Source organism: Drosophila grimshawi, unplaced genomic scaffold (assembly GCF_018153295.1).
Source record: "Drosophila grimshawi isolate 15287-2541.00 unplaced genomic scaffold, ASM1815329v1 contig_1367, whole genome shotgun sequence".
Lineage (NCBI taxonomy): Eukaryota > Metazoa > Arthropoda > Insecta > Diptera > Drosophilidae > Drosophila > Drosophila grimshawi.
Genome location: NW_025062889.1, coordinates 62,710 through 77,615, shown reverse-complemented (window position 1 = coordinate 77,615; position 14,906 = coordinate 62,710). Strand labels below are relative to the sequence as shown.

The following is a 14,906-nucleotide window of genomic DNA, read 5'->3' as shown; positions in this document are numbered from 1 at the left end:
CAATTGCATTATAAAATTTGAAATGTGCCGCAAAAAATATCGATTCCTTCCAATTGGCGAGCGATTACTTGAGATATCGGTGCAAGTGATATCGACCAACTAACACTGCAACCAGGTACGCTGTTCGTTGGCTAGAACTTGTACGGTGCTTGCACACAGCCGTAAATATTTTAAGTCAACGTAACCCTGAGGAACATAAATATCAAAATATCGATGCCATTCAATTGGAGCGATTGCTTTAGCTATTGATACAAACGATATCGACCAACCACCATAGCCATTACATGAACTGAAACCAGGGACGCTGTTCGCACACACAACCATAAACACTTTAAGTAAATGCAACCCTGAGGAACGACGCGGCTTTCCATTTACGCTCTCTTGAGCTTGCTAAATATACAATAAGTTGAATTTTCGCCTATTCTGCACAAGTGAAAAGCACGCACAGGCAAGAATTAAACGATGGATGACATGCTGAGTCCTAACTTTAGCATACCCAGTATTGGGCATGCACCGACACCGATCCATCACAGCCTCGACGCCGATCAACAGATTGAGGCATTGCCACACCAAGTCTACCATCCACCGGCACCGGAACCAACTCCAACAACAGCCAGCAGCTCAGTTCAGCAGCAGCAGCCGGATGCTGGCTCAACTGGTGTCGATGGAGGAAGTGGAGGCGGAGGTGGGGCAGGCGGAGGAGTAGTAACTGGAGGAAGTGGCCTATTTGGCCACGAACCCACTTTACCTTTGGCCCACAAACAAATGCAAGGCTATCAGCCAACGGCATCCTACCAACAACAGCAGCCGGGAGGAGGCGGTGGCACGCCTCAATCCCTGATGCAGCCGCAGACGCCGCAGAGCATGATGTCCCACATGATGCCCATGACGGAGCGTTCCGGGGGCACAGCAAGTGTGGGAGGAGGAGGCGATGCTGGATCTTTGAGTAACATACATCAAACAATGGGTCCATCGACACCAATGACTCCGGCGACGCCTGGTTCGGCGGATCCCGGCATTGTGCCGCAGTTGCAGAATATTGTGTCCACTGTGAATCTGTGCTGCAAATTGGATCTGAAGAAGATTGCGCTGCATGCACGCAATGCTGAATATAATCCCAAGCGATTCGCTGCTGTCATCATGCGCATCAGGGAACCCCGCACCACGGCACTAATTTTTAGTTCCGGCAAAATGGTTTGCACGGGCGCCAAGAGCGAAGATGACTCACGACTGGCGGCCAGGAAATATGCGCGTATTATACAAAAGCTGGGATTTCCGGTGAGTGCAGATCAGCTGAAACTATTTTTAGGGTATCGCCCAATCGTGCAGTCTCCCTTTAATTATAATTTCCCTTGCTTGCAGGCGAAATTCCTTGATTTTAAGATACAAAATATGGTTGGCTCTTGCGATGTCAAATTTCCCATTCGGTTGGAGGGATTGGTTCTCACTCATTGCAATTTCAGCAGTTATGAACCAGAGCTATTCCCTGGTCTCATCTATCGCATGGTGCGTCCTCGCATTGTGCTCCTCATCTTTGTGTCCGGCAAGGTGGTGCTGACCGGTGCCAAGGTTCGACAGGAGATTTATGATGCCTTCGACAAAATCTTTCCCATTTTGAAAAAGTTCAAGAAGCAGTCATAAACTCTTTGTATCTCTCTCTAGCGATAATTAACTCTTAAAGTTGACTATTTGTAAATCGAACTAGTTCAATATGAAATATGTGTGAGTCCGTTTTGTGTGTGTGCCTGTGTGAGTGATACCGATTAATATCGCCAAATAAAAACTGTATTTAGTTGTATATATGTCATTTGCAATGTGCGTAATTTTATGGCATACAGTGACATTGCTTTCAATATTGTTATCCATCTTTAGCGAATTTCCCTATTTTCGCCGTCTTAAACTCACTTTTTAGCGATAATTCTTAAAGTTGACTATTTGCCAGTCGAACCAGTTCAGTATTATGTGTGAGCCACCGATTAATATTGCCAAATAAAAACTGTAGTTGCATTCGCAATGAGTGCCTATCGACATATCGATTTTATTGGCCTGCGATGACATTCACTTGTAAAATTATTGTTTAATGCAAATTTAAACCTTAGCTTAGAGACATTGCGCCATCAGTGCACCCACATTTTCGAATTCGATCTTCTCCGTAATGTTTTTGGTCTTGATTTTATCGTCTTGCGTGGCCACAACTACCAAATCGTGTCCCTGATGCTTCCAACCATTGCGTTTAATCCAACTTTCCAGCGTTGAGTCCTCAATGCCGCCGAGCAACTCCTTCAACAGATCCTTTTTGATCGTCTGGAACGTGGTGCCCACAACATGTGAGACAAATTTGCGGATGGAATCATGGAAACCGGCAATATGCCGAAACATGGTGCGATTCACTTCGGCTCGCTGCCAAAACAATGTGAAATCGGCGCGTTCCAATATATCAGCCAAATCGATAATTGTCTGCACGTTCTCGTCCTTCATCTGCTGGGGCAGCAACAAGCACTTTGCCATCACAAAATCGGTGTGCGGCAAATTCGTGAGCGATTTCAACAGAATCGTGTAAGTAATGTCAAAATTTAGCATATGCGGGTTGAACTGATACAACTTGAGTACGGCCAGATTCGCTTCCAGATCGTAGCTATTGTTCTTGGCCTGATCCTGGACATATGATTCCAGTATTTTCAAATGATCCGGATTGTAGCTGAAAATAAGAAAATTAATCATAGGTTATGTTTTGTATTTGTGTGTGTGTATTTGTTGACTACAGAGGACAACAACTTACCGTTCGATGCAGCCCAACATTTCCTGGATTGTTTGGCTTTGGCCATTTTCCATTTTCACCAAATGCGACATGTTTTGTACAATTTACGATATAGATTGGGTGGCTTTATAATTTTTATGCGAAAAATAAATGAAACAACATTCGCGTGGCGATGTTTGCCTCCAGATGAACAAGTTCAAAGGAACGATTCAGTGAACTGAGTCCGATGACTGTCATTCATTGAGTACTGCCATCCTGAGTAAAGTGTTAACTCAACTGTTATGAACAGTGCCAACTGAGATGAGTTACTTGATCGCGGCCGCTGTTAGCAGTTTCAATTGCGAGAAAAATTAATATAAAATAATGTGTTTTATTTGCTTAAATGGAATGTAGAGCAATCTTGTGTACATACCGACTGAAAAATAAATAGTTCCAAAAGTTGCTTGAGCAAACATTGTGAAAAATGTTAAAAGCCAACGGTAATCTCTGCGCGCGAATGTTGTCACTTTTAAATATCAAAATGGCACACCAACGGGCCTCTTCCCAGGTATTTATGTTATTTTGCATTGCATAAAATAGATCAATATTTATATATTCTTTTCAGATATTTTTAATAAATAAACATTTTTTTATTATTTATTTACCTGCCCAATTTGTTGGGTTTGACATTTTCAAATATATTATGGTTAAGTTCACTTAAACGCGAAAATTTATATAAATTCTTATTTATACAAAAATGTTTAGATGTATATCGCTATATATACTATGTACATATGGAAGTGCATTTTGTTGATCTTCTCCGTTACGTCACTGGAAGTTTGACGATTTTTAGTTATTCACTGGAATATCTGCTCGTATTCCAAGGAAGTTCAAATAGAATTGTATTTTTTGTTATGTTGTCACTGGAAGCAATTTTTGTTGTACCATATTTATTTGGAATGTTTTGGTATTGTTGCTAGTCCCATTTAAGTCTTCGCTGTCTCAGTCTCCCTGCGAACGGTGCCCGCAGCAGCCGCCAGCTCAGCTTGTCGCTGTTCCTCTTCCAGTTCGAGACGTTCCACCTTTTTGATTTTGCTCAGTTTCTCTGGAATGATCGGGAAAGTTAAGACGGAATACTTACTAAGTTAAAATAGAATACATACTTGCACACTTTAGCATTATGGTGCCCCACCAGATGGACCAGCCCCAGCCCACAAAGCAGAAGAGCACACAAAAGAATTGCGACACGGCCACAATAATATTTATGATAAACGATCCAATTCGAGCTCTTGCGCTGTCAAATTGCGAAAATCGTGGAATGCCGACACACAAGCAGAACAATCCGGAAAGCAAAGTGCCTGCAAAAATTAGAAAAAAATTATCATCGAATTATAGGGGGCATAAAACCCACCTAAGCCTGGAAAGATGATATTGCAAAAGGCACAAAACCAGGCGAGATAAAGCGGCAACACTGGAATAGCTCCCTTCATTTTGGAAGTGTATTCCACCAGATCATTGTGCAGCTTGCGACGCGTATCCTAAAATATATAATAGAAATGACATTAAGTATAGGTACTGATCAGATATGTATTTCCAAATCCATAACTTTGTCAAACAAACCCCGATTGTTAAAAGCTAGATATTTTTAATCATGATTTGACCTCTAGATTGATAACTTCTAAAGCCATAACTTTGTCAAAACTGATTCTACGTTAATATACAAAAGTATATAAAGAATTGAAATAGACTTACTTCGCTTGGTGGTGCGACAATACTTTGTCGACGTGTTTCCGAGCCACGACGTGGTTTCTTCTTACGGCAACAGAGCAGCATGAGCCAGAATCGTTTGCAGCAGCCCCTAAAATAATCGAGGAATTAGTTAAATGCACATATAATATATATATAATAAATATATATAAATATATACACTCGATTAACTTACACCTTGGTCACTTCTTCGGCTGCTGCTGTGGAGGACGGGGCCACCGAGGAACCCTCCAGGACAGCCGCATCTGTTGCCGTTATGCCCAGCTCTGGATCTCGATCTGGATCTCGCCATGCCACCTTGGGATCTGTGGCAGCAGCAGCTGCTCGCCTGCGTCGACAGGGTATGCAAAAGCAACATTTATTCAGCTCTGTCTCATCGCCTGTGATCGGATCCACTTTGTTCACCGAACGACAGCAGAAAACCTTTCGCAGGCACATGCCACACTTTCCCTGCTGCTGCTGCTGCTTGGGAATGGGTTGATGCATTTGCCCCATGTCACTGCTCATTTTGGCCTCCTCCTTATCCACATCCGATTCGCCACTTGGCTTTGGTTTCTTTTTGCAACTCTTGCAACAATTGAATTTTGGGCAGCAACGAGCCTTTTTCTTCTTATCCACCTTCGTTTCGTCTATGACCTCCACTTGGGTTGTGGTTGTTGTTGTGGCGCTGCTTCGAGCACTGGAAAGCACTGGGTGCTCCTCGGTGGCATCATGGAGACGATCCTTGCGCCGACCACAGCATCGCATGCAGCGCGATCGACGGAAACGCATGCAGAGCGTGCTGCAACAGCGGCAACAGCCACGTCCCTTGCCCACATCATCCTTGAGGAACTCCTCGCTGCTGGTTCTAATAGGTAATAATAGATCGTTTAAGTAAATACTCTTAACTACACTCAGAAAAAAAAATGCGCGAAATTTAGAAAATTGGCCATTAATGAAAATCATCCTAAAAACTATAAGAATTGTCTGGTTTTTAGAAGTAATTTCTAAAATTACGAAAAATGAATTCTATAATTAAGAAATAAATATCTAAAAAGTGGAAATTAAAACTATTAAATATACTTTCTGAATAATAATCTGAGCTACACTTGGCTGGATATATATTGTTTTTTGAGTATAGCAGTCAATAATAGTTTTTTTTTCGCAGTGTTGTCTGAGTCTAATAACCATAATGACCATAGACCTTGTCCTTTCTGTGTGATATCATGGCAATAATTTGCACATTTGCATAGTCTCGACTTTTGCATTGAAGTGCCTTTATTTTATGCAAATCAATTTCGTGCTCTGCGCCTTGCGATTGCATTTTGCCATTACTGTCATTAGCATATGAAATGAGTTTCAGCTTTTGCATTCAATACGATAAAGATGAACTGGTGCACGAGAGCAGCTACAATGCCCATTAGCATATGCATAGGTCAAAAGTTCGACAAATAATGTATATATATATATATATATATATATAATGGACAATTTGCTACACTTTCATTCATAGAATTTCCTTTTGGGGGGATGCGTGCACGCATTGCTTGGGTTTAATAATCCCAGAGTAAGTTCAAGGTTGGGTTTTTCTTTCTATTTTGTTTTTTTTTGTTGGTTGGATAACATCATAAGCGAGTATAGTTTGTTAACTAAACACAAATTGCCTCATATTCAACTCGCCACTCAGCACTCAACACTCACTTACACAATTTGCCACCACTTGCGACCACGTGCCTAAGGATAATGAATATGATTTCAACGACGCGAGGCAAACAACCCAACTTATTTTGGAGGTCGAGTCAAGAAATTCAAGTTTCTTTATTTTTTTGCTTACTCAAAACTTGCGCAAGATTGTCGCATTTCAGAATTAATTACTTAGGGCGTAGAAATCACACGTGATTGCATTATTTACCCATAGGAATATTTGTTTGTTATTATTTACTCAAAAATTTCACAAGTTTGTTGCATTTACTCATTAAAAACTGGAATAATGAATAGGCAAAATACTCAATTTTTTAAAGAATTATTTACCCATAGAAGTACTTGTTTATTATAATGGAAGGAGTAAAAAAAGACTAATTTTGTAGTATTATTTACCCATAGAAATATTTGTCCGAATCAATCAATGAATTCTGCGGCAGATCAATGCTGAAGATGACCGAATTCTTTTTCTTCTTCGACAACATTTTTTAGATTTAAAGCTTTTATTTTTTGTTTTTTGTTGCTAGGATTTACTTTTTGTGCTAAGAGTGATTTTTGGTTTTGTGCTGCGCTTGGCGCGATTGTCCGGCTGAAACTGATTTGTTATTGCGGCATGAAACTTTGGACATGCCACGAAAACTAAGTAAGCAGCTCCCCATACAATGTTGGCTGTTGTTTTTGTTGCTGTGTATTGTGTATGTGCACACCTCCTTCTGACTGGGTTGGTCGGTCACACTACACTCAGAATAAAAATACCACTGATTTTTTGCAGTTGATAACTTCAGGGTAGATTATTCTAAAATGTCGAAAAAATATTCGAATTTTCATGTTGTTTCTTTTCTAAATGTATTTGCCATAGAAATTCATTTCTCATAACAGAAAAAATCGCTATATTTTTGGGATTGCCTTTCTAACTTTTAGAAAACATTTTTCTTATATTTGGAAATCACTTCTAAAAACAAGAACAACTTTCTAGTCATCAGGCTATATTTTCTCTGAGTGCACTTGCAGTATACACACATACATACATATATATACACATATATATATGTGTATATGTTTGTCCATTGAAGGACGCCGCAGCTCACGACCAACGTTGAAGTCGACGACGACGACAAGCCAGCGAACGGATATCCTTAAAGGCGTTTCGTATGGTCCTTTAGCACCCTCTCCCCTACTCGAAGCCGTCTCGCCCAAAACAAAGTTGTACGTAAATTTATTGACGCATTTATGAGTGGCTTGAGCCACCCCAGCTACAACTATATATCCACCTATATATATATATACATATATATATATTTCTATACACATATATATACGTATTCACGTGGTTTGGCGTTCTAAAGTTTTATCCGTACGGTTTATTCGTGTTGTTGTTGTTCGGGTGTTTCCGGGTATGTTAATTTAGTGGCCAAGGGGTCTAAGGTATATGGCTTGCAATTGTTTTTACACTTGCTACACTTTAAGAACGTGGCAAAAAGTTAGTAGACTTGCCAAACAAAAAAAATGATGGGGCAAATTGGTTTTTTTTTGGTTTCTTTTAGCCTTTGTGTACCCTTTGCATGGACTGCTATACATCAAACAGAGCTGTCTCAAAAGCAATGCTCCAAAAAAAATGCTCAAAGGAAGATTTAGGACGACCGAAATTTGAGTCTGCACTCAGAAAAAGCTGACCCTGAAAACTGAAAACAAGTGTGTTTTTGTGGGTCTTAGAAATAATTTCCAGCAACAGGAAAACCAAGTTTTGAAAAATTATGAAACAAGTAATGGAATTTACTGGCTCGGTTTTTATGTTCGAGTTTAGTGACTACTAAAGTCGTCTGCCTTAGAAAATTATTATATGAATTGGTAAGCAATCTAAAATATTTGTATATGCAAAATCTTAAAATACAAAAATTTATTAATATTATAAATAGAACAAAAACGAATTCTTCTATGCACAGAAAACAACAGCCTTTAAATTAGACATATTTTTGCTAAATTTTAGTAAAATTCACCCTGAAATTTAGAAATTCAAACCCTGGTTTTTAGAAAGCCACAACCATAAATTTAATAAATTGACCTTATGAATATTGAGGAGAGGTGAGTATTCAGGGCTACTATTTTGCCGAGTGTGGGTTTCGAGTCTGACTTCCAGTTGTGCTCAGACTATAATTACTTAAATGAAGTTCATTACTTACTTGGCATGGGCACCGCCGCTGCCCGCTGTCGAACCACCCTGTCCATCGGGCGAAAGTCTCTTGTCATCCACTTGAAAATCCTCCCTGCTGCCCCCATCCTTGTGCGTCCTGGCGTGTTCAAAGTTGACAGCTTGAGCCTCCTCCAAATTGGCCAGCTCATTGTCAGCCTCTGGCATGGCCGAGATGGCATGTGGACTAATCGAGACCGCCTCGGCTGTGTTTAACACCGATATGGATGCTTCGATGGGTTGCGTTGGGGGCACCGGCGATTTTTCCAATTCCGAGGGTGAGCTCGTCAAGGCATTGCTGCCGTCTGCGGTGTCCAGACGCGAAACAGCAGATTCATTGGGTTTGACGGCGCCGCTCGGTGTGGGTGATGCCCCAGCAGCTAAATCTGGCACCAATCCGGATTGATTTTCATGCGTTTTGTGGTCCATTAAATGGTCAGTCAGAGTCTCAGACGTGGCCGAGTCTATCATCGATTTAGCCTCCAATTTTGCATCGGAACTTGTTGCAGCTGGAGGAGAAGCAGCCTTTGCGGCAGCAACTAAAAAATTTGAGCAGTTAGTGAAAAGACTCACTATATAAACAACACCCTCGAAATTATAAGCTTACCCTCTGCCTCAGTTGTCTGTTCCGGCACCGTGGACACTTTGCGATTGTGTGCGGAATCTCCACGTTTCTTATTGCTAATCAGGCTGAGCCGGGAACTCATGCGGACCAATGTGGACATATTGGAGCCTTGTCGCTGGATGCCGCCGCCTTTCGATGGCGTTGCATTCACCTCGCTGCGGACAGCGGGTAGAGCATCTGCCGCCTGTTGTACGGCATTCCCCACATGCATAGCCAATGGCTTACTGCTGTCCGCAGTGTTGTCCTTGGCCTTGATCTCCTCCCTTTCCGTGGAGATCTTCTGCTTGGCTTGTTTGCTCGACTCATTTTCTTGGGGTTGGGTTTGTGTTTGGGGTTTCTTAATGCTCTGCTGGGATCCGGCGCGCTTTAGGGGTTTGGGTAATCCACTTTTTCCATTGGTCTTAGTTGCTGTTGCCTGTTCCAGTTTCTGCGGCTTCGCTGGCTTCTTGGAAGTGACTTTTGCCGGGGTTTTACTTCCATTACGCTCCAGTTTGCTTATGGACGAGATCTTCTTTTTGGCACTTTCTGCTTTGGAGCTGCTCAACTTTGCCTTGGGACTGACCTTCCTGGACTGAACTGTCTGAGCTGACTTTTTGCCCTTTGCCTTGTCGCCTGTTTGGGTAACTGGCGCCACTGTCACTTTCTGGGCGGGTGAACTGGTCTTGGATGCACTTGCGCTCCTCGTGGGTATGCGGGAACGCGAATTGCGACGTGGTCCAATCGATGTGGTTTCTTTGGGTGTCTGCTTGCTGGGCTTACCACGTTTTGCCGTAGGACTTGGTGACATTCTGCGTCTTGGCGTTGCTTTAGCTGTTGGTGTTTTGGGACTTGTCGATATGGATTTTCGACGATTGGGCGTGGTGTCCATCTGACGACTGTTGCGTGTGTTGTTGCCGGCTGCCGGTGAAATGGAGGGAGTGGAACGCATGGAAGAGCGTACGCTCAAACGGGACTCAGCTCGGGAGTCGGCACGCGAGTTGGCCCGGGAGTCAGCTCTGGAATCAGCACGGGAGTTAGCTCTGGAGTCAGCACGAGAGTTCACGCGGGAGTCACCTCGGGACTCGGCACGGGAGTTCGCCCGGGAGTTGGCTCGGGAGTCAGCTCGGGATTCAGCTCGGGAGTTCGCTCTGGAGTTTGCCCGAGAATCAGCCCTCGAGTCAGTTCGGGAGTTATCCTGGGCCAGTCGAGAGTTGGATCTGGAAGCAGGCGCACTGCGACGATTGGGCGTCAATCGAATGTCCATGCCACGTATATCCATGCCACCGCTCCTAGTCGTTGCCTGCGATGGCGAGCGACTGTTGCTCGCCTGCGAATTGCGACCGGAGAGTGTCGAGAGTGGATCCTTGAGTGGTGATGTAGAGCGACTGTTGGGCAGCGAGTCACGTGGACTGTTACGCACTGGTATGCGGGATGTGGAATCGCGACGGCGCAGCAGCGACAGCTCGGAGGCTGTGTCGAGATGAGCTGCCTCATAGGCATCACCATGCAGGGGACTGTCCTTGCCGCTGTCCTTGTTCGGGGTGCCAATGATCGGCGAGAGAGTCGAGGGCTTAGCAATCTTGGTGCGTTTACCGAGTTGTTTCAAATCCATGCTGGTAATCGATTTGCGACGGGGAGACTTTTTAGGTGTTTGATAAATGGATTTTCTACGAGGAGCAGTTGATCCTGTTCCTGTTATGGTTGTTGTTGCTGGCAGTGTTGAGAGCGTGGGTCGGCGGAAACTAAAGTCGGAGGTGGTGATGCTACTTAAATTCGAACTGCGTCGATCCGAGGCTGTTTGCGTTGAGCTGCGACGCTCGGGCGATGTGGAGCTGGAGCGACGACGATGCCGGGGATCGAAGGCGGACTTCCTCAAACGCTGCTCCAGCGTCAGATCGTCCAGACTCAGCCAATTGGAGCGGGGTTGAAGGGGGGAGAAACGGTCTTGCTCTTCCTTCTCCTCTTTATTGATGATGCTCAGCAATCCACGCTGTTTGCGCGTCGGATTCGGATTTGGCTTGAACGGACGTGGCAGTGAGCCCGGTGGTATAATTGCCGGCTCCTTATCCAGTTCCATGTTGGATCTATGAAATCGTGGTATGGCGCTGCGTAGATAGGCATCCGTGATCAACGGTAACGTCTCCAGACTCTTGATGCGCTGCTGGCCAAAAGTAGATCCACGTCGTTGGATGCGAGGCGTATATGTGGTGTCCACGGATGAGGTCAATGAATCCCGCTGCTGTAGTATGCCCTTTGTGGGCATGGCCAGCTTGTTCGGACTATAACGCCCAGACATATTGAACTGCACCGAGGGACGTGGCGAATCATCCGTTGGAGCTGCTGGCAACGGCAGTTGGGGCAAGCGCATACCAGCCAACGATTTGCGGCGTGGCCTCAACTGTGGCGCAGTCTGAGCCGGCGCTTGAGATGAGGTAGTTGTGGACTGAATCGAAGGATGGCGATCAGTGCGTTGTGGCGAGGATTTGGGCGAGCGCACGGAGAGTATGGTGAATGAGGACTTCTTGTGGAGTCTAGTATCGCCCACGCTGTGGAGAGAAGAGAAGGGGCTTAAAAAGATTACCTAAACTCATCAATAAATGGCCCTACAACATTTAGGGCGGTTTTCTTTACTGAATGTAGCAGTTGACCTCACCGATAATCACCGCCTGTGGAGACTGAGTCCTTGATGACCACCGGGGACATAGTCTGCAAGTGAGACTGCAACTCCTCCAGCTCCTGATCTTCCTGCTGCTCCTCCGGCTCCTCATCTGGTGTTGCCCGCTCTATGCTCGATTCGGGCATTAGACTGTGATGTGATCTGTGTGATATGGGCGTCTCCAGGCCGTAGGAACGCATGCTCTCAATCAGCTGCCTCTCGTTTAACTCCCGCAGCAATTCCCTTTGTTGTTGCTGTTGGAGATACTGCTTGGGCGAGAGTATTAGATTCCTGTCTAGACTGGACGACATTTGTTTGTCCTGCAACTGATCGTCGCCGCTGCTGCTCGAGTTCGTGGAGTCCTGCAACATGGTGGCTAGCGGGGAGAGGGGCATCTCTTCGTGCTTAATGGACATGACCATTTTGGAGCTGGGTCGCAGTTTTGGGATGCGACTAAACTCGGCAAAATGCTGCGAAACGGGTCGATACCAATCCAAGCCACTGCTCGCATACGATTCCGATCTGGGTCTGTGGAGAGAAGGTAAGAAGGAAGGGTTGAAGGGTCAATTTTTATTTATTTAATGTCAACTTAAGTTAGAAGACACAAAAAATAGATTCAATTCAATGAAAAGTACAATTTAATATTCAAATTTGAATTTAAAAATAAGAAATATTTATAAGATCTATAAGAAGTCTGGGGTTATTTAAATGCAAATTGAATAGTGGAAATCTCAGAAACATCACAAAACACCCGCTCCTCCCTGGACTTACCTAAGTTTACTCTGCTGCTGCTGCTGTTCCTGTTCCTCCTCGGAAACTTGGGTTGCCTGCTCATCGTATTGGTTGTCATAGCCAACCGGCTTGCTGACATTGTCCAGTGGTGTTAGGAGCATAAAATTGGGCGAATCAAGTTGATCGGAGCCACTAGAGCCAGCACTCGAATTGGGCAGAATTTGTATATCCGGTGGTTGGAGGCGTGGTAAAGGCTGGGAACGGCAGGTGCTGATGGTGTTGGTGTTGCAATAAGGCACATTGGAGAAGAGCCTGCGACAACTCTCATTTCCGGTGAGGGCATTTAGAGCCACCGCTGCGACCAGAGTATCCTCCTCGGAGCTGGGCATATCAATGGATGAGGCATGTATCGTTTCGAAAGCAGCGGTGCCAAAGTAATCCTCTGGCTGCGGTGGGGGCACTGGATCACCAAAGAGGCTACTATACGGCTGATTGAGCTGAGAGGATGTCATCGTCGTCATCGTCTTGTTCTCCATATACAGCTGATCCTCGGCAGTATAATTGCCATTGCTATGCGTAGATGGCGACATAATGCGCCTGGGATCGTAGCTATAGTCGACGGATATTATGGCTGGTGTGGCTGTGACTGTAACTGGTACTGGGATCGGGAATGAAACAGGGACTGGGATTGCTGTGGCTGTGTCCGTTGTGGAGCGGGGTCGGATTGGCGCCGAGATGAGTGTCGGTGATGGCGATGATGAATATGACAATGTTTGCTGCATGTTTACACATTTGGGCTGCTCTCTCTAACTTCCTAAGGCTTGGACAAGAAAATAAAATGGGGTGAAGGAAGCACAGCGTAGGAAGCACTTTTTGCTATTGTTGTTGTTGTTGATTTTGTTGCTCTTGTTGTTGCTGGTTTCAAATTAAACTGCGATTGCTGTTGTTGCCTGGTAGATGTGCCATTGTTCTGTGAACGAGAGAGAGAGAGGGAAAGAGGGAGAAATAGGTGTCATAAAATGGATCCTTGAGTCTGAATTTAGCGCGTTCTAATTTTGGCAAAACATTTAATGTTTATTTGATGATGAAAGCCGAAGCACTTAAAGCCCTTCCAAGCCAAGGAAATGGAGCAAGTGACACGGAGCGAAAAGTAAATACTATATCGTATATATATGTATATATATCCATATCCAATTTATCCATAGATTATATATATATTATTATTAGACCTTCTCGCCAATGCAATGTCAGTGCACCAAACACGCGAAGCGCCGACAACAAACTGAAGACTGTGAAAGATACAAACACAGACCGAGACCCCAACGAAAAATAAAAGCCAATATAAATGTAAAAAGTTGCGAAAATAGTAATTATTATTTACAAATGCAATATATATCGCATATCTCATATATATCATATATCTGTTGTATTTTCTAATATATGTGTATTTTATTTATATTTGTACTGTTTTCACTGCCACTGCCATTGAGACTGATAACGCCTCCACAGACAGACAGACAGACGGCTATATAGGATGCCCCGCAGTTAACAGTTGAGTGAGTGTTTATACCCTGTACTAAACACGCCTCTCTGTGGCGTACATGTTTATTTTCTATTATTATTATTATTTTTTTTATAGAAAATCATTTTTTGTTAAGTTTGCACTTACTGCCTAAAAAATTATATCGTGACCGTAATGAAACCTTTCGCGATAAGAGTTCTCCGACCTGATAGGATAATGAGTCTAGACGCACTTGCAGCAGTAAATGTGTACCTAAATAATGTCCTAAGTAGGATAAGAATAATTGTCGGTAGCCTTAAGACTTCTAAATGAAGTTTTCAATAAACCTGCCGAAGCATTTTGGCAGCAGTCCATGTTCGATGCTTAAACAACGTCGTCGTGTTAAATACTTGCTCCATTTCCGTGTACTTGATTATTATTAGAACGCAGCTTCGTGAGTTAAACGGACATATTCAAATAACTCACTTTTGTTTGGGAAAAATATGACTATAATTTTATAGCTGAAAAGAAATAATAAATTTGGATTCTCAGAAATTATAATTTCTTGAGCGACTTTAGTTTTGATATTTTTAAGATAAGATAAGATAAGAACATATTTTTTTTACATAAATAAATGATCAGCGGACATATAAGTCTATATTACGACTAAACTAACAGGGAATTTCAATGTCGAGTAGTTGGCAAGTTTGCGTTTAGTTTTTTCGTATTTATTTGCCTTTCTTAAATGGTTCGCTAACGAGAGCATAACTTGTGCGTGTTTAGATTACAGCTACGAATCGCGTTGCATGTGGCAAATTGCTGTGCTTTATGTTGCATTGCACTGCACTCAATACAATTTTCCAGCAAATGTGCAATGACTTTAACTGTATTATAAAGTTTATACAATAAGCCAATTACTTCTTCATCTTCATCTTTCTGCAATAGTTTATCTGTTTAATGAGTGAAAGTGTTGCAAGTTGTATCTAAAATTAATTTATATAAATTTATATCATTCGTTGGATATTTTGAAAAATTAGAAAA

General features: G+C 43.3%; 3 protein-coding genes across 3 annotated transcripts; 1 reads left to right on the top strand and 2 right to left on the bottom strand.

Annotated features, from left to right (window-relative positions):
- Window positions 1–333: 333 nt before the first annotated feature.
- LOC6568771 (TATA-box-binding protein) lies at window positions 334–1,807 on the top strand. Its single transcript, XM_032740985.1, has 2 exons — window positions 334–1,278; window positions 1,363–1,807. Exons 1-2 carry the CDS (start codon window positions 463–465, stop codon window positions 1,639–1,641), a joined length of 1,095 nt encoding a protein of 364 aa, XP_032596876.1. The 5' UTR covers window positions 334–462; the 3' UTR covers window positions 1,642–1,807.
- A 195-nt stretch (window positions 1,808–2,002) lies between these two features.
- On the bottom strand, window positions 2,003–2,958 carry LOC6568772 (eukaryotic translation initiation factor 3 subunit K). Its single transcript, XM_001995327.3, has 2 exons — window positions 2,780–2,958; window positions 2,003–2,698 (listed from the first exon to the last, which is right to left on the bottom strand). The coding sequence occupies exons 1-2, from the start codon at window positions 2,848–2,850 to the stop codon at window positions 2,101–2,103; spliced, it is 669 nt and encodes a 222-aa protein (XP_001995363.1). The 5' UTR covers window positions 2,851–2,958; the 3' UTR covers window positions 2,003–2,100.
- A 490-nt stretch (window positions 2,959–3,448) lies between these two features.
- Window positions 3,449–13,175, bottom strand: LOC6568773 (protein stum). Its single transcript, XM_032741103.1, has 11 exons — window positions 12,404–13,175; window positions 11,630–12,160; window positions 8,980–11,522; window positions 8,365–8,911; window positions 6,941–6,980; window positions 6,581–6,669; window positions 4,680–5,351; window positions 4,490–4,595; window positions 4,149–4,275; window positions 3,901–4,095; window positions 3,449–3,842 (listed from the first exon to the last, which is right to left on the bottom strand). Exons 1-11 carry the CDS (start codon window positions 13,144–13,146, stop codon window positions 3,724–3,726), a joined length of 5,712 nt encoding a protein of 1,903 aa, XP_032596994.1. The 5' UTR covers window positions 13,147–13,175; the 3' UTR covers window positions 3,449–3,723.
- Window positions 13,176–14,906: the final 1,731 nt, after the last annotated feature.